The sequence below is a fragment of the Camelina sativa genome, chromosome 1 (genome assembly GCF_000633955.1).
Source record: "Camelina sativa cultivar DH55 chromosome 1, Cs, whole genome shotgun sequence".
NCBI classification, from domain to species: Eukaryota; Viridiplantae; Streptophyta; class Magnoliopsida; order Brassicales; family Brassicaceae; genus Camelina; species Camelina sativa.
The window spans coordinates 3,823,815-3,840,546 of NC_025685.1; the positions used below are offsets into that span (position 1 = coordinate 3,823,815).

General features: G+C 35.0%; 5 protein-coding genes across 5 annotated transcripts; 3 read left to right on the plus strand and 2 right to left on the minus strand.

Annotated features, from left to right (window-relative positions):
* LOC104757904 (GDSL esterase/lipase At3g09930-like) lies at window positions 646–2,580 on the plus strand. The gene is made up of 5 exons (XM_010480720.2): window positions 646–850; window positions 946–1,146; window positions 1,677–1,957; window positions 2,131–2,394; window positions 2,491–2,580. Exons 1-5 carry the CDS (start codon window positions 730–732, stop codon window positions 2,578–2,580), a joined length of 957 nt encoding a protein of 318 aa, XP_010479022.2. The 5' UTR covers window positions 646–729.
* LOC104757987 (monodehydroascorbate reductase 3) lies at window positions 3,253–5,988 on the minus strand. Its single transcript, XM_010480811.2, has 9 exons — window positions 5,841–5,988; window positions 5,355–5,426; window positions 5,209–5,260; window positions 5,037–5,117; window positions 4,826–4,944; window positions 4,519–4,741; window positions 4,121–4,365; window positions 3,890–4,030; window positions 3,253–3,793 (listed from the first exon to the last, which is right to left on the minus strand). Exons 1-9 carry the CDS (start codon window positions 5,892–5,894, stop codon window positions 3,470–3,472), a joined length of 1,311 nt encoding a protein of 436 aa, XP_010479113.1. The 5' UTR covers window positions 5,895–5,988; the 3' UTR covers window positions 3,253–3,469.
* Window positions 6,731–7,333, minus strand: LOC109132950. Its single transcript, XM_019245429.1, has one exon. It carries the CDS (start codon window positions 7,287–7,289, stop codon window positions 7,011–7,013), a length of 279 nt encoding a protein of 92 aa, XP_019100974.1. The 5' UTR covers window positions 7,290–7,333; the 3' UTR covers window positions 6,731–7,010.
* Window positions 8,662–10,313, plus strand: LOC104758152. Its single transcript, XM_010481008.2, has 4 exons — window positions 8,662–9,231; window positions 9,453–9,520; window positions 9,712–9,892; window positions 10,000–10,313. The coding sequence occupies exons 1-4, from the start codon at window positions 8,718–8,720 to the stop codon at window positions 10,167–10,169; spliced, it is 933 nt and encodes a 310-aa protein (XP_010479310.1). The 5' UTR covers window positions 8,662–8,717; the 3' UTR covers window positions 10,170–10,313.
* LOC104758071 lies at window positions 11,986–13,807 on the plus strand. The gene is made up of 4 exons (XM_010480907.2): window positions 11,986–12,541; window positions 12,961–13,013; window positions 13,235–13,414; window positions 13,500–13,807. The coding sequence occupies exons 1-4, from the start codon at window positions 12,013–12,015 to the stop codon at window positions 13,668–13,670; spliced, it is 933 nt and encodes a 310-aa protein (XP_010479209.1). The 5' UTR covers window positions 11,986–12,012; the 3' UTR covers window positions 13,671–13,807.

Here is a 16,732-nt window from a genome sequence, read left to right on the forward strand (position 1 = left end):
TCATATATATAATATATAAATTGAGACCTTTTGGTTAAGGGAGGAAATTATGTTATATATGTGTAATGTGTGGAAGGGCACTACGTCTAGACGTGCGCTCCAATTAGTATTATGGTCTCAATCATTTCTTGATTAAAAAACTAATTTTATTTCAATTCGTTTACCGTATGAGTTTTATATTATACAAAAAATAAAGCATGAAATGTTTATACCCTCTGTCTCATAAAATTGATGTTTAGAAGTTTTTACACATTTAAGAAAATAATGATTATTGAGTTTAAATATATTTTTTCTTTGACTAAAGAAATATTATTTAATTTTAAACCAATAACAATTCAAAATTTTAAATATTTTGAATGATTACTTCTTGAAATTTACAAAACATCAATCTTTGTGTGACAAAAAAATATCTCAAAACATCAATTTTTACGAGAAAAAGGGAATATTGGTTTTTCACAAAAATATGTGAAACCTTTTGCCGGTAGCATTATGATTATGAACCTTCTTCAGTTGACCAAATCATTGTTGTTAATTATTAACCTTCTTTTTAATTCTCTCTTTTGGTAATTGTCACTACAAAGCCAAAGACAATGTGTAAGTGATAAAAATAAAAAAGTTCACAAAAGGCCTCTCCTCAAACGTATCCTCACCACATGTATACTTTTCTTCCTCCTCTTTTCGCTCCACTTTGCTTACTTTAACACATCAAACAAACACACACACACACACATGCACACACACAAAAAGCCTCTTCTTGGTTTGAATCTGATACCTCATACACCAACAACAATGGAGTCTCTAAATCTGTTTATCTCTCTCTTTCTGTTCTCATTCTTATGTTTCTTCTCAGGTAATTATAGAGCATATTCATCTAAATATATAGCTCTTAATTAATCACATAAATGGATTCTCTGAAACCCATTACTAATGATTAATGTTTTGAAGGTGCTGAATCGGATCATCTTCAACATAGTAACTCAAAGAGCTTGAGACCGAACAGGCTGTTCGTGTTCGGAGATTCCTATGCAGATACAGGAAACATAAGGAAGTCTCTCTCCGATTCTTGGAAAATTCCTTACGGCATCACTTTCCCACAAAAACCCTCCGGTCGTTTCTCGGATGGCCGTGTCGCCACCGATTTTCTAGGTTCTCTCTGACTCTCTCTCACACACTTTTTTTTTTTGTTCACAATAAATGAGGATATGGATGATGTGGTTCGGCCACCAAAATTCAACACCAACACTAACATCCTAACGTATGGGCTCCGGCCATACTGTTTTAGGTTACGTAGGTAGATTAATATCCTAACGTATCAAAAAAGGAAAAAGTATGAGTATGTTGTTACTAGCTACCATAATGCTGACGTGGAAATATATAAGTTCAGTACATACACTAGAAAATTTATTCAACATTTATTGGGTATGGTTTTGTATTAGATTAGTAAAATTACCATGTGCAGTATTCAATCTCTTTGTAAAAATAAAAAAGACAAGAAACTGCACATTTTGTTTGAATTCATGATCAGTAAAATTACCATGTGCAGTATACACGTATTTTTATTTTTCGCTTTTTTAAAAATTCTACACATTATTTGCATTTACGATGTGTTAATTTTTGGACAACTATAACGTTTTTGATTTAATTTTTACACCAATCTTTTCATCCGTTGTGTGCAGCAAGATACTTGGGGATTAAGTCACCGATCCCATACACGTGGAAGGATTACGCAGGAAAGGAACGGCTATTGTACGGGATGAATTATGCATACGGAGGAACAGGAGTGTTTAAGACTAAAGATAATCCATTGCCAAACATGACAACTCAGATTGATTATTTTGAACGCATCCTTACCGCCGGCAATATCTACTCTCCCTCCCATCTCCCATCTTCCCTCGCTCTCGTCAGCGTCGCCGGCAACGACTATGCCACTTTCATGGCCCTAAAACGCCCACTGACCGTAAGTAAACACCATATATATTTCGGTCCGCACTTAACTAGGATCCCATTTTTCAATATGAAAACATTAATTAAAACAAAAAAAATAAAATAATATAATACTTTAAATTTTGTTAGAAATTGTAAACGTAAATATGCATGACATGCAAAAGTAAAGCCAAATTGTTCTTGTAGGAGTTACCGGCATTCATGCAGCAAGTCGTTGGTCAAATTGAGGTAAACGCGAGACGCATCCACAAGTTAGGAGTGAAGAAGATAGCGATTACTTCAATGCAGCCACTCGGATGCCTCCCTAGCATCACCGTCTTTACCTCATTCCAACGTTGCAACGCCACAGATAACATATCAACGAATCTTCACAACTATTTGTTGCATAAAGCCGTCGCCAGGCTTAACAATGAGACCAAGCCCTCCACTTNAGGAAGTTTGGATTTAAGAGTAAGACTTAAATTAAAATATTTTCCATCATTGGTGTTTCTATGTCTTCCTTCATTAAATTGTGTTTATAACATTTGTCTCGTCTTGTCTTTGTAGCGAAGAGAGTTTTCAAGTCAAGCGCTCGCTGGTTATATGGTGCATATTATAAGGATCGTTGAAGTCATGGATAAAAGCAATTGGTTATAAGAATATTAAAAAGCTTCTATTGATCTTTTTCAATCACAAGCTGGTCTTAAATTGATAACTTGAGACTAGAGAAGCTTAAAATACTTAGAGAAAAGGATTTTGTCAGTGGATTTAGATTCGATGCAACATAGAAAACAACACCAAGTCCCAATTTTTTTTATCAGCTCTCTATAGAGATCGACAAATCTCACATGTTCCATGTTGTAAACAAACACAAAGTTCCAATTTTTTATTTCTCCTACACACAAGAAAATAATAAAATAATAATTTGATTATCAAAACGAGCAAAGATTCAATTTATTTTCCTTCTGCAGCTACTCCAATGAGAATCATAGGGATCGAAGCAGATCTAATTAAGTTTCAGGTCGGGTCAGATAAACCCTAGGAGAGTGATATACCGGGAGGTTTTTGGGATAGTGAGAAGCACGATTCTGTTGTTAAAATAAGAGTTTTAGCGAAGGGTGTGATTTGGTACGTGTTATCATTAATTAATTAATTAATTTAAATTGAGTTATGAGTGTACTTTGCCTATTAAAAAAAAACCTTCTAAATCAGGTTTATATTTTGATATTTGATTCTCATAAAATTATATCAATTTAAGTTTTGTTGGACATTAAAAAAAAAGTTGTTACAGTTTAATTAAATGCATATGACAAATGTCATGTGTTCACGTGCATCCAAAGCTGAATATCTATCATATTTCGAATATTGTAAGAACTTAAAATCCAATGATTCGATCAAACCAAATAAAATACATAATTATATTAACCCAAATATAAAAAAGGGACTCGATATGAAATCAAAGGATAAAGGAGAGATTGTTACATCAATCTGACTTAAACCAAACAAGCTAAGACCCAAAGTCTCAAAGAGACAAAGAGTGGTGCTGTTAAAACTTGGTGGCGAAAGAAAGACCTTCCTCGGCTAACACGTCAAGACTCTCAACGGAAGGTTGTCCTCGTGCCACTTTAGCAATAGCCTTGTATTCCTCTTTAGTTCCTCCTTCGAGAAACACTCCAACTACTTTCCCATCTTTAACCCAATACGTCCCAAACTTAGGCTTTGGAGTTTTGGGGTCAGTATCTCCAAAGATTACAGATTCTCCAACGTTGTCCCCATAGAATTCCCACGAGAGGTCGAAAAACCGAGAGTAGAAATAGGGAAGATAATCGTAATCTGGAACAGTTTTCCCTTCCTCAGCTGCTTTGATTGCCTTCAAGAACCATAGAGATACGCATCATTAGGTCAAAAGAGTTCGATCGATCGGTATATATATTCGATTAAAGAATCAAGCTGGTAAGGCTCTTACTTTGACTGCTTGTCCAGCAGATTTGCGAGCATTGTCGGCGTGTTCAACACGCCTCATCTCGCCATACATTTTCATGGGGAATGTGGCTACATCTCCAAGTGCGTATACGTCAGGTAGGCTTGTTTTGAAGAACCCATCAGTCTACAATAATAACGAATAATCATTAATCACTCACTACTAATAATGGTAATTGACAAGAGCTCTGTTTTCTTTTTTTTTTTAATCACAAACCTTAATTCCACCCTTCTCCTCTTCAAGTTGGCCTTTGAAGAGTGAGGTGACCGGTTTACCACCGACACTGGCGACCACAATGTTAGCTTCTAGGGTTCTTCCACCCTCTAGTATGACCTCCGTGACCACTCCATCTGAGTTGGTGTTAAATCCGGTGACAGCGGTTCCCTTGATGATTTTGATTCCCTTGTTGGTTAAGTAAGCCTCATAGAATGCAGACATCTCCGGGGTGAAAAACCGGTTCACTATGCAACGATCAAACAGAGGAAAATATCTATGTTAATGAAAACTTCTTTTGCAAAACTGATAACTCCTAGTATCTTGAAATGAACCTACTAATATATATCCAATGTAAAATTATTTAGCTAATTTTATTTTTTGTTAAGCATAAAACTTACGAATCCAAGGTTCTGGAAAAACAATGGTCACTTCATGGTTATTAGCCTTTAGAGAAGAACTCATCTCAAGACCTAAGAAACCGCCGCCAATAACCACGGCCTGTCCGTTTTGCACATATAGTTCCATAGCTAACGAAAGCTCATCATTGTCATCGATTTCTCTTAGGTAGAATATATTCTTAACATCTGCTTCTGGGATCCCAAGTTCTGACAGTTTGACGTACTGCAAAATATATTGAGATCAGTCGCAAGAGGAACTTAAAACGTAACAAAGAGAGAGAGAGAGAAGGTTAAGTATTGTGCTCACAGTAGAACCGGTTGCAATGAGCAAAGTTTGGTACTTGTAAATTGTTCCATCATCACTAACAAGTGTCTTGGAAGCAAGATCTGCTTTGACTATCTCTGTGCTCACAATTAGATCAATCCCTGTAAATGAAAAATTATCTCAGAATCACCAAAAACATTGCGAGTGGAAAATTACCGAGATTTCTTGGAGAAGACGGAAACCAAAACATTACCTTTTTGTTTGTACCAATGAGGGTACTGCTTCTCTTCACCAGTTCCAGCACAGCAATAGACACTCGCAAGGGTCGGATTGACTGTAATGGTGATCCAAGTTAAACCAAAATCTTGTAAGCAAATAAAAGTTAAATCTATTGACAGAGATGTTATATAGTTAAAAAGGTTTACCTGAGAGGTCAATATATACTTTGGTTAGTTCAGGACGCTCAAAAGGAGACACCTATTGACAAACACACCAAACAAAACATGGTTATGGCCTTATTTCTAGGAGACACCAGGGTTCAGGAGTCTAAAATAGGTGTCTGAAAACGTACTGGTTCCTTGGAAATGATTGCTAGTTCACCAGGGTTCAGGCCCTGCTTCGTAAACTCTCTCGCCGCGTAACCCTGTGATTCGGAAATGCCAAAACAAAAGCCAAAAAAAAAGTCAAATCAAAGCATAAACAGTGGACTTTATGTAAAAGTGAGAACCTAGATCCAAAACTTCTTAGTTATTAAAAAAATTAAAAAAAAAAAAAAAAAGGTGAGAGCAGAATCCAAGAGATCTAGAGAGAGAAATTCCAAAGCAAAGCACAACCGCGAAATAAGCGATGATTCGTCGATAAAAAATGGTCTAATCATCAATAAACTACAATGCTATCGAGTTGATAAAATTAAAAACGTTAGTACACAAAGATATATAACCTATATATACTAATTTGTATTTGTGTTGTATTGTGTCACTATCGGATTTAAATTCGATAAGATATATCTTGTTAACGAAAAAAAGATGTGAAAAATGGAGCAAAGCAATTTACTTACGGCGGCTACACCACCTCCAATGATCACGTACTTGTAGCTCTTCTCTTCCGCCATTGATGAATCAAAACTTCTTTCTCAGTTTCTTTATGGTATGTTAAGAGGAAAGTGACTTTAGTTTTATATATAGTGGAGTGACGATAAGGCTATCGAGTGTAGGTGTCTGAATTGGACTTGACCCGATTTGTTTAAGGCATATTGATCAATTGGATATCATTCTTATGTATTAGTGGATAATAGAATAATCATATTGGAAAGACTATAATAATATCATCCATACCTTTAACGTTCCTAAATTAGCTATTATAATCCGAGAAAATGACCTACTGACGAACTCACATGAAAAAAACGTATATATCACGTTGGAATTGTCTGCCCTCTCCTATAACGACGAACTCCGTTTAATTTATTTTACTCCAAAAAATCAAAAGATTTGTTATATAAACGTGTATACTATATGGTGGGTAGATTGATAAATTAAATAATTATTTAGTTAATCATATATTTTCAGAGTGCCAGACACTTGGAGTTATTAGCTCAAATCTCAATTTCATTGGCGTTATTAATTCAAATCTCGATTCCGTTGGCGTTATTAGCTCAAATCTCGATGAAAATTAATAGTACTAGTATTTAGCGCAAATCTCAATGATACAGTGATTAGCCACATCCTAACAAATCAACTTTGAAATGTTTACTATGATTATTACATATAGATGTTGCTGTTAGAATTTGCTTTCGCAATTTATGCTTTTGAAGAAGTCCAATCACGGACAACCATCGTGGCATAAATTAGGGGTGGGGGATGCAAGGAATCATGTTATATAATGACATTAATGGATCTTCACCTTTCTTTTTGTTCTTTCTTTGGTACAATAATAGCAACACAAGGTAAGGAAATATAATGAATTGGACTCAATCTCATTTGGGGAAGATTTGGACTGAAGGCTTTGATACCATGACAAGCTGTAAAACTACATTTTCTTGAACTGAATATTCATATATGCAAAATCCAAAGCTAAACTTATATAGACAACATAAAGTGACCAAATGAAAACTAAGGCTACATATTTAGATCTTCTCGTGACATATATTTTGGGTAAAATGATATCACGGTTTCTTTCATCTCTTCGGCTCTCGTACCTCTATAAAGAAGATAGATGAAGGAGATGGAAATTACGGGTGATGAGGCCACAGAAAAGCTCCGATTGCAAAAGCTCGCTTCTCATTGAGAGTATTGTCATGGAAGGCAAGAAGTCCGTAGTCTGAAAGAAGCAAATCCAATCTCCACTCTTCCATCTCCTCGTAGTCCTCCTTCTTGTACCTTGGGTAATGCAACGGCATCTTAAATCCACTGTTTGAGGCCTTTACGACACCGTTTTTGTCAGGATTCTCAACACTTTCTTGCTTGTTGGCATGGTTGAGAAAGTTGAGAAGCCATCTCACGTTTCCCATCTCTCCCTCTCTCTCTTGTTTATGATCGATTGTGTTTCTTGTGTGATTATTATTATTATATATAGAGAGATAGCTAGCTACCGTGGGATGGATTACGTGAATAGAAAGAGAGGACAAATTACATGAAGTAAAAGGAACAATTTCAAATATACCATTATACTTATATATGCCACCTCACTTGTTTGATTCAGGAAGGAATAAGGGGAAAGAATTGGGTTTTAATTATTGAAGAGGTTATATTTGTGATTAAGAACAATACCAGAAAGGGGAAGAGAATCTCGTCAAGAGATGATGTATACATGGAGTAATAAATTTGTAAGCAATTAAGTAGCGTTTGGTGAAGAGTCCCGTAAAAAGAGCTTATCATTTAGCAATGAATGGAATTGCGTGCGTAGATAATTAATTAAGAAGAAGATGTACGTAATTAAGAATTCATAATCACGAATATTTCTGGCCGTATATACCTATACGTCACATTCAATTATGTCATGTTATACATAAATATCTTTAATGATCATAAACCGGAAAACGTAAGAGATGTTAATGAATTAAGGAGGTGAATTATATAAGCTAGGATCATGATTCAGGGAGCTCCAACGTTTTCAGATGCCCCAGTCAGAAATTAAAATTTATGCTCCTTTCTATGCGTTTTTTCCTTAATAAAAACAATTATTTTCTTAGCCTAAAAAATTTGACATATAAAAATATGATGTCCTTGCTTATGCTATGAACCAGACATGTCTCGACTAAACCGATGTTAATAATGTTCTTTGACTCTTTCTGGTGTTTGCACTTTGCACTACGCTAGTTGAAGCTAAATAATGCAAGTAGCCACCACCCACAAATATAAAAAAATATGCTTTATAGCACCAAAAACATATTAGCTTTTTGAACCACTATGACTGAATAATAAAAAATTTGAGGTTATAATGATTAAGAATAAAATTTTATAGTAGTTAGCTTTCTAGAGATGGCATGATATATCTTGTTAAACTTTATGTTAGTTATGCATGTATCACATGTATCATCCGCGTTTTTTTTTGTTTTGTTGATAAAACTCCACAAACACAAACATTAACAACAATGTCAAAAACGTGTTTACGTGAAAAAATCGAATGCTCAACGAACTAGTTTGATATGATGCTGAAATAGTAACGTGAATATGATATCATTGACAACTTTGACTATATATCTCTATCTTCCATGGTCCGTTTTATTAATGAAAAAAAAAATAGTCATTGAGTAAATCATTAAATTGATCGTGGAAAGCGAACTGTCAAAGGACTGTAGACCGTAGGATCTATTACACGTGGATATTTAAACGGTCAAGATGACATGTGAAAAGCAGAACCATCGAAACAGTTGACTTTTGTTGTCAATGTTTAGTCGTCGACCACAGAATTGATTGCATCACAAGAAACAAGACTAATGATGTCCCAAAAACCACGAACTGTGATCTGCGTCGGAGACATCCATGGAAACATCTCAATGCTCAATGACCTCTGGCGTAATCTTCAATCGGCTCTCAAGTCAGATTTCAGCTCAGCTCTCGTCATCTTCCTCGGAGACTATTGCGATCGTGGACCGGAGACTCGAAAAGTCATCGACTTCTTGATCTCTCTGCCGGAGAAACATCCCGTGCAGACCCACGTCTTTCTCGCCGGTAACCATGACTTCGCTTTCGCTGGGTTCTTGGGTTTGTTACCTCGTCCTTCAGATGGGTCTGATATTGCGGAAACGTGGAAAGAGTATGCAAGAAGCGAGGAGAGAGAAGGGTGGTATAAAGTTCAAGGGTTCGAGGATATGCATCTCCAAAGTAGGAGATGGGCGGGGAATATTAGGGTTCAATTCGATTATGGCGAGTATGGGGTGGTGTACAATGGATCGATATACGATGCTGCGTCCACTTTTGAATCCTATGGCGTCCCTCATGGATCTTTTGGTAACATTTCTCCACCGATGTGTTCTGCTTCTTCTCTGTATCGTTATACTTTATTTGGCACGAACTGTGAATACACTTTAAATGGTTGAAGCTTTCTAGATTTGGAGTTTCATGTCATCTCTTGAGATAGTTGCATTGGTTTTAAAAAGACTATTTGGGATCGTTGCATTGGTTTTAAAACTTGCTTGTTTTCTTATATAATCCTTTCTTTAACTTGATAGATTTGACGAATGCTGTACAGGAGAGTCACAAGAAGTTCTTGACCAATATGGTATGGGTCCATGAAGAGGTAATTAATTAAGGGCTATTTCTTCTAACCATTACATCATGTGAAGTTTGTAGGAAAAGAACTTGAGTGGCTATAAAACAAAGGATGACTGATTTAGCGGGGTATAAGCTTAATTAATTACGGAGGAAAATGTGTTGTAGACTATAGTAGTTATCATATTCATATGTTTCCATTTGGTGATACTATTGCAGGATGATGTTTGTATAGAAACAGAGGAAGGGTTAAAGCATTGTAAGTTGATAGCCGTACATGCTGGTTTAGAGCAAGGAAAAAACGTAGAAGAACAGCTCAAACTATTGAGAGCTAAAGACACAAGCATTTCAAGGATACAACCTCTAACTGGTCGGAAAACCGTTTGGGACATCCCACAGGTTTAAACAAAAACATTGAAAGAACCAAAATTGTGTTAATTAATTAAGATTTGCCTAAGTTTAGAAATCTCTTTGAATGATTTTGTTTTCTCTGGAACTTTCTTCAAGAACTGGATGAAAAACAGACTATTGTTGTTAGCGGCCACCACGGGAAACTTCACATCGAAGGCCTGAGACTGATCATCGATGAAAGCGGTGGATACGCGAATAAACCTTTGGCTGCAATTGTTCGTCCTTCTAAGAAGATTATACGTGACACCGATAATATTTCTAATTAAGTATCTCATGTCTTTATATTTTCTAAGCATTCGGTTTGCTCTTTCGTTGTTTTCTTATTTTGTACTTTTGCTCATCCAAAATTATCATACCTACAAATAATCTTTAAGAAAGAGATAGATATACCGATTGAATTATTCTTGTGACTTATGATAAATTTTATTAGAAAACTACAAATGTTATATTGAAAAATATCTGAAGTGTATTTATTTAGTATTGAATCAATCTTAGCACTTTTTAAAGACAAAAAATTAGTAGATTTTTTTTTTTTTTTTTTTTTTATTAAACCAAGATATTGTCATCTCGTATCCGCACAGCTGTAGTCCAGTGGTAAAGAAGAATTGGGGAAAAGTTGGAAGGAACTAACCCAGATTCTATCCATCCTAGAAACGAGACTAATAGCGCATAAGACCATCTCCACTCCAGTTGCTTTAAATTAAACTAATCATATAATTAATATTTAAATAATCAAAGCAACCCAATAAGAATTTAAACAAAATCAGCTTTACACTAGAGAACTCTTATTAAGGTTTCTTTATTTATCAAATTTTAAATTTTATTATTTATCAAATCTTTAAAATTATTAAATAATTCAAAATAACAAAATAATTCTTCAATTACTTATATATTACATTAAAAAATTAACAAAAAAAAATTTACATGATTCAGAACCTTCAATATCAGCACATATTTGTGAGAAATCCTCGTCATTAACCACAACCTTGATGCCATCAGGAGGGGATTCGTCCAGACTCTTCAGCTCCTTGGCAAGCTGCTTGATAACATTGGGTGGTAGATTCTCATTACTTGCCTGCGCACCAATGAAGACAAATCAGTACAGGCACACCTTAAAAGGCTTTTCAGAAGTTACCAAACAAGCACAATTCATAGCAAGAAATAGAGAGTGAGAGTTACCATGGAGAATAATAAGCACAAAAAGGACCCTCCGGAAAAGCTCTTGTCCACAGAATCAGATAAGCAGGGCAAAGCAACAATGTGATAAGATCCTTTTTCTGGTCTTCAAGGCTCAAATGCGATGAAACTGTTAAAGAACCAAAGCCAGCAAAAAGGTTATTAGCGTCGATTAGTTAACAGATTGGTCTAAGCAACAACATTCATTCACAGCATAAACGTTTCATCAACATATCAATTTGTCAAAATCATTAATTCAATACCAAAACCGTAATGAATTATTAAGAATAGTAAGGCAATTGAGCAAAGCGGGTGAAGAAAAATATAAACTTGAAGCTCATTGGAGAAGAGTGAAGATACGAATTAAAAATACTGAGCAAAGCTGTGAGTATCTCCAGTGGAGATGCTCTAAACGACGAACCATACACGTTTATTATCTCCCGCAAAATTTAATATATTATTTCATCGTTCATACAAAGTTACCAAAGTATTCTTTAACATTAAACATGATGTGAGCGATGATTCTCTTTGTGGAACTAATCCAGGTATAGATGTTCATGGAGTTAAAAATTTACGTCATCATGTCTTCCCAACGATTAAAAACTGAGATCAAGTTGGAGTTTTAAGTAAGTTTCATAAACCAAGAAAATCTAGACAAGATAACAAAAACTAAGTTATGCATTAAATAGACACTACGATTATATTGTATTTGGACATCATAATAAAATATCTCATTTATTAACAACTCCATACTCTTTTTATATTAAATATTATTAATACTCTTTTGGTAACAACAGCAGCTATTAATAATTAAATATTACTATTATTTTCAGTGTGAAAAAATCGAACATGGATATTATTTGGAAACATATATATAAAGAGACACAGGCCCATAGAGCCCACTAATACATTATCATTAAGAAACAGAGACTGATGGCGCAAAAACCACCAACGGTGATCTGCGTCGGAGACATCCATGGATACATATCGAAGCTCAGTAACCTCTGGCGTAACCTTCAATCAGCCATCGCCCCGTCAGATTTCAACACAGCTCTTGTCATCTTCCTCGGCGACTACTGCGATCGTGGACCCGAGACCCGGAAAGTCATCGACTTTTTAATCTCTTTGCTGGAGAAACATCCCGATCAAACTCACGTCTTTCTCGCCGGGAACCATGACTTCGCCTTCTCTGGATTCCTGGGTTTGTTGCCTCGTCCTTCAGATGGGTCTGATTTGAAGGATACGTGGAAGGAGTACGAGGGTAGCGAGGAGAGAGAAGGATGGTACAGAGGTGAAGGGTTCGAGGATATGCATCTCCAAGGTCGGAGATGGGCTGGTAAAATTAAGGCTCTGTTCAATTCTGTGAAAGGGATGCCTTATAAAGGATCGATTTATGATGCTGGATCGACTTTTGAATCTTATGGTGTTCCTCATGGATCTTCTGGTATAATTCTCTATCAATGTGTTCCTTCATAGTTCTTTTTTTTTTTTTGGGTCAACGGTTCTTCATAGTTTATAATTAGTTTTTGCTTGATCAAGCTGTGATTGAATCTGTACATATTAGAATTCGCTGTTACACCTTTGTCGAGGTGCTAGTTATAATTTATAATTAGTGGTTTTCATTTCAAGTATCGTTGTAATTTGTGAATTTGGTGGTCAGGGTATGATTAGATCTCTTTACATTTCAATATTGAGCAATTTGGTCGGCTGAAAATTGAATCTTTCTCGGTTTGGAACCAGGGCTGTTTGGAAGTAACATGTTTTCGTGATTTTTCATCTTTCTGCTAGTGAATTTATGGTATTTTGGAACTGTTTTGGGATCTCTTTGGTATTGATCTTGAAACTTGTTTGTTTTTATGTCTTGATAGATTTGATGAACAGTGCCTGAGAGTCACAAGAAGTTCTTGACCAATATGGTATGGGTCCATGAAGAGGTGAGGGCTCTTTTCTCCTACCATTTTATACTGTGATGTTTGTAGGAACAATGGTTGAATAGTTATAAAACCATAAGAACTCGAACTATGAACTTATTAGTCAATCTGTTGCAACCAATTTGAAAGTTAGAGCCATGTATATTTTAGAAGGTATAAGCATGTTTCGTCGGAAAAGTGTATAGTATTAGAACTCATGTGTCTATTTGTTGATTCTACCACAGGACGATGTATGTATAGAAACAGAGGAAGGGCTTAAGCATTGTAAGTTGATAGCCGTCCATGCTGGTTTAGAGAAAGGTGATAATGTAGAAGAACAACTAAAGCTCTTGAGAGCTAAAGACACGAGCATTTCAAAAATACAACATCTAAGTGGTCGGAAAAACGTTTGGGACATCCCACAGGTAAGCCACTGAATGAGCCAAACTTTTTGTTAAAGATGTTACTCAGTTTTGAATTCTCTCTTTTAAAATCTGAAACATTCTTCAGGAGCTGGATGATAAACATACTGTTGTTGTTAGCGGGCACCATGGGAAGCTTCACATCGATGGTCTGAGACTGATCATCGATGAAGGCGGTGGATACCCGGATAAACCCGTGGCAGCAATTGTTCTCCCTTCCAAGAAGATTATCCGCGACACTGATAATTTTTCTAGTTAAGTTTTCTCATCGACCCAATATACATTGTCATTTCAAAATAACTGTAGTAACGATAACACTAACTTTCAGTTATGTTACGTTTACTAAGAAAACAAATGGGCCTCTGAACATTCAAAAGCTCAACTCTTAAAAGTAAAGCCTTGCAAATCCAGTAAGCTCAGATTTATAAAGCTGTCTAAAGAAAAGCGCGTAGAGTGTTTTTTTTTTTAGTCACTGCATAAAAACGTAGTCACTAACATGATGAACCTGAACTTTTGAGGGAAAGGTTCAAAGGTTCCAAAGTTATATCCGTTATATGGCTCCTGAGTTGGAGCACTTTGCCATGGGAAGAAGACGAATATTAGCATGTCCAGGTTCCCAAGTTTGAACAAGAATCTAGTGGTGGGTGACTAATACGGCTCGATATTTATTGGGTTATTCAGAAATTTGTGTTTTGACATTTTTTTTAAAAAGCATGTTAAATTAATATAAATCAAAATAATATTTTCTTTACACTTGGTTGGATCCATTAATTAGAAAAGGAGCAACACTAATAAATAAAAAAGAATGGGCCCAAAAAAAGGAGAAAAAGGACAGATAAGAAAAGGAGTTGTCAGAAATGTGCAAACACATGCTTACTTGATTTTCATTATACTGTATATATAATAACGACAGCTGTTTACTTCGGTTGGTTCACGTGAATCAAATTTTGTTTACGAAAATTTCCCAAGCCTTTAGAGGAAGGAAGTAAACCAAGATCTTACTCCATTTTGTTCTCAAAGTTAAACCAAATAAGTTTGCTTTCTTCCCGATTCCTTGTTTTTTGAGACTCCACTGGATAAACTAGTTATAGGATGACATTTTGACGTATCATGAAACAATATGGCAGCATCCAGCTCTACAAAAATTAAGAACTTCATTTTCTAGGATCTTTATGTAACGTGAGAATTGGACAATTTTTTGGCTGTATTGTGTACATACCTCGGTGGCTCGGTTAAAATATGGTTGTTGGCTCAGAATCTAGTGGTTCAGCTGAAGGAATGTGTATCTGACTGACTGTGTACCTATATTATATAAGTATATATCTCATTCAAATATATAACAAAATAATTTGATGGAAAGATAGAAATAAAATGACCACCATTTTGGGTACCGAAAGATAATTTCTATTTTATTTTTTTTCCCTAATCACGAGTTACGACAATAATATGTGCAGTATTTTTTTGGTAGAAACAAGAAATTCTCTCGACTAGATCGCTTCTTTCTTTCACTATTATTTGTTCATTAATATAAAGAGTTACGTTCGTTTGAGTTTTTATGTAAACCTAGCTTCGAATAAACCTCTCAACGCATATGATAAATGGTCGAGATAACTCATAAACTGTTACTCAATACTCGAAATTCGAATCCTAGCTAGTTTAAACGAATTTATTATAGTCAAACTTACAAAAAGAATATGTCAACTGCACCGATTCTCTCGGAGTTAGTTTATTATTATTATTTGGTGTCAACCAATCAATATATGTGCAGTATAGTTGAACCATGATGTTGACCAACATATATAAAGGTTATTTTATTCACTCAAAAATTCACCATTTTGTTTAGTATGCATCTCAGTGATTAATTACCATCATCGTAATTAACGAAGAAAAACAAACAAACAATTGTGACATGTCTCATATGGACGAAGAAGAAAGAAGGGAAGTATCTTTGTGTTTTGGCAGTTACGCTAATCCAACCGACATCCCAAAGACTCTGCCCCATAGCTATGAAGAAACCAGTGTTGTCGATGTATTTACATTTTTTGTTTCGTCCCTGCAATAGTATATTCTAAGTAGTAGTACATAAATTTAATGGTAATAAATAATAAATTGATACTCTCAAGTCCTTTCAGTAAATTATATTCCTTCCGTTTTAAAATACTTGTCATTCTATGCCTAATTTTTTATTTCAATTTAGTTGTCGTTTTTGCTTTCCAATGTCATTTTTAGTAAAAAATTATCTCATTTATCCCTTATTAAATAAATAAAAAATTAAATCCTTTAGAATTCTAATAGTTAAATAAGGGTATAATAAAATATTGATCTATTTTTTTAATTTGTGTACAAAACTCCAGAATGACAAGTGAAAATAAATAGAGGGAGTAATAACGTTGCAACTTGCTAGGGCATATACAGTATACACTTGTAAAAATCATTAATGAAAATTATTGCGTAATAATGTACAAAGTTCCCGTCATAATTACAGTTAACTACAGTAATATACTGTATTCGTTATAGAACCATCAAGCATGGACAGGGAGACACACATAAGTGCTGAAGTGCATAAGACATAACGTTGATTTAATGTAAAATAATGGAAAATATAAGGTTTGATCAGAGACAGCAAATCATTATCATGAGACCATTAAATCCTAATTAAGTGCTGATGCTGGCAATTAGGTATAAAGTCGATATCCTCTCTTCATCAATCACGTTCATAATCACCACCATTAAGAGTATATATAAAAATTTATAATGAATAAAAATTTGCTTAATAGTAGTATAAAAGCTTTAATAGTGAAGAGCATGTAAGACGTATTCGATGGGTTTCAAACGCTTTCTACACACTATTCGATTGATGTTTAATTTTCACTAATTTGAACACACAACACGCGAAACAAGATTACATGTGTAAATATGGGAAATATCTTCGAAGTATTGTATTGAGAAAAAACAAACTTTGTTGCGATCATTATAATTTGCAAGAAATTTATTTTAAACACATTAATGCCCTTGTTCTGTTGTAGATAATCAGAATGTTACATACAAAACAAGAACAGGTTGGGATCCATAAAAGAATATCTAAAGAAAAAAAAGTATGGGTGGCAAATGATAATCTGATGCACGCGCTAACACAAATACCGGTTTAGTGGGTCCTTTGAGGCAGAGAGGCACACGTCGACTACGGAATCACTCCATTGTCTATGTCTTTCATCACCTCAATCCTCACCGTACATCTAATCTACGATTTTGTTTTCTTTTTTTTTTTGCTTCGAACAAGTTTGTTCTGAAACGAAGTCACAAACTGACATTATCTCAACA

Excerpts from the sequence above, each read along its gene's own strand:
- LOC104757987 (XM_010480811.2), bottom strand. The coding sequence starts at position 5,894 with ATGGCGGAAGAGAAGAGCTACAAGTACGTGATCATTGGAGGTGGTGTA. Across the intron at positions 4,945-5,036 it reads TCATTGGTACAAACAAAAAG|GGATTGATCTAATTGTGAGC; the intron begins GTAATGTTTTGG and ends TTTCATTTACAG. Across the intron at positions 4,031-4,120 it reads AGGAGAAGGGTGGAATTAAG|ACTGATGGGTTCTTCAAAAC; the intron begins GTTTGTGATTAA and ends TTATTATTGTAG.
- LOC109132950 (XM_019245429.1), bottom strand. The coding sequence starts at position 7,289 with ATGGGAAACGTGAGATGGCTTCTCAACTTTCTCAACCATGCCAACAAG.
- LOC104758152 (XM_010481008.2), top strand. The coding sequence starts at position 8,718 with ATGATGTCCCAAAAACCACGAACTGTGATCTGCGTCGGAGACATCCAT. Across the intron at positions 9,232-9,452 it reads CGTCCCTCATGGATCTTTTG|ATTTGACGAATGCTGTACAG; the intron begins GTAACATTTCTC and ends TTAACTTGATAG. Across the intron at positions 9,893-9,999 it reads CGTTTGGGACATCCCACAGG|AACTGGATGAAAAACAGACT; the intron begins TTTAAACAAAAA and ends ACTTTCTTCAAG.
- LOC104758071 (XM_010480907.2), top strand. The coding sequence starts at position 12,013 with ATGGCGCAAAAACCACCAACGGTGATCTGCGTCGGAGACATCCATGGA. Across the intron at positions 13,014-13,234 it reads TGGTATGGGTCCATGAAGAG|GACGATGTATGTATAGAAAC; the intron begins GTGAGGGCTCTT and ends ATTCTACCACAG. Across the intron at positions 13,415-13,499 it reads ACGTTTGGGACATCCCACAG|GAGCTGGATGATAAACATAC; the intron begins GTAAGCCACTGA and ends AACATTCTTCAG.